We start from the raw sequence: 753 nt of genomic DNA, 5'->3' as shown, positions 1-753 counted from the left end.
CTAAATGGCCAAGTGGTTGAATGGTTAGATGTTTAAATGAGCGGTTAATTAGTTAATTAGGTTAATTAACGGTCTGAATGTCTAATTAGACCATTGATTAGACTACAGAACAAAATGTAAATGACCCGAAGCATGGAAATCTACAAGAAGATTGCGGCTAAGAACAACAGAAACGGAACAATCAATCAACCAACCAACCAACTAGCCAATCAATCAATCAATTAATCGATCAAAACACCAGCTAAAACCACACGAGACATCAGACAGACATCTATCTCGTCTTACGTCGGCGGTCTTCGACTCCTTAATTTTCAACAAAGGCACGTGAAACGGTGAGGAAGATGACGACGACGATGGCGGCTGCTGCTGCTGAGCTGCTGGAGAGGTCACGGCTGACGAGGCCACAGCTGACGAAGAAACGGCTGCTGAGGTCACAGCTGCTGAGGTCATCACAGCAGCTGTAGCTGAGGTCGTCGTAGCTTTATCGCTTAACAATTTTTTCATCGAGTCGACGTCTTTCTCGTCGTCGTCGTCATCAAAGTTGTTGTTGTTGTTGCTGTTGTTGTTGTTGCTGTTGTTGAAGTAAGCAACGTTGATGCGAGTGTTGTTGTTGTTAGAGTTGTTGGTGTTGCTGAAACTATTGCACATGTGGCTCGGTGTGGTCTGACTTTATGAGGATGATGATGAAGATGATGATGAAAATGATGATGATGATGAAGATGATGATAAAGATGATGGAGATGATGATGAAGA

At 43.2% G+C, this 753-nt stretch overlaps 1 protein-coding gene across 1 annotated transcript; it reads right to left on the bottom strand.

Moving 5' to 3' along the window:
• Positions 1 to 285: 285 nt before the first annotated feature.
• Positions 286 to 648, bottom strand: HELRODRAFT_184696 (hypothetical protein; the record flags this gene model as incomplete). The annotated part of the gene is made up of 1 exon (XM_009018828.1): positions 286 to 648. A coding segment is annotated over one exon (363 nt), but the record flags the coding sequence as incomplete, so codon positions are not given.
• Positions 649 to 753: the final 105 nt, after the last annotated feature.

This window comes from Helobdella robusta (assembly GCF_000326865.2).
Source record: "Helobdella robusta unplaced genomic scaffold HELROscaffold_2258, whole genome shotgun sequence".
Classification (NCBI taxonomy): Eukaryota; Metazoa; Annelida; class Clitellata; order Rhynchobdellida; family Glossiphoniidae; genus Helobdella; species Helobdella robusta.
The sequence above is the reverse complement of the archived record's forward strand: the minus strand, read 5'-3'. Positions and strand labels throughout refer to the sequence as shown.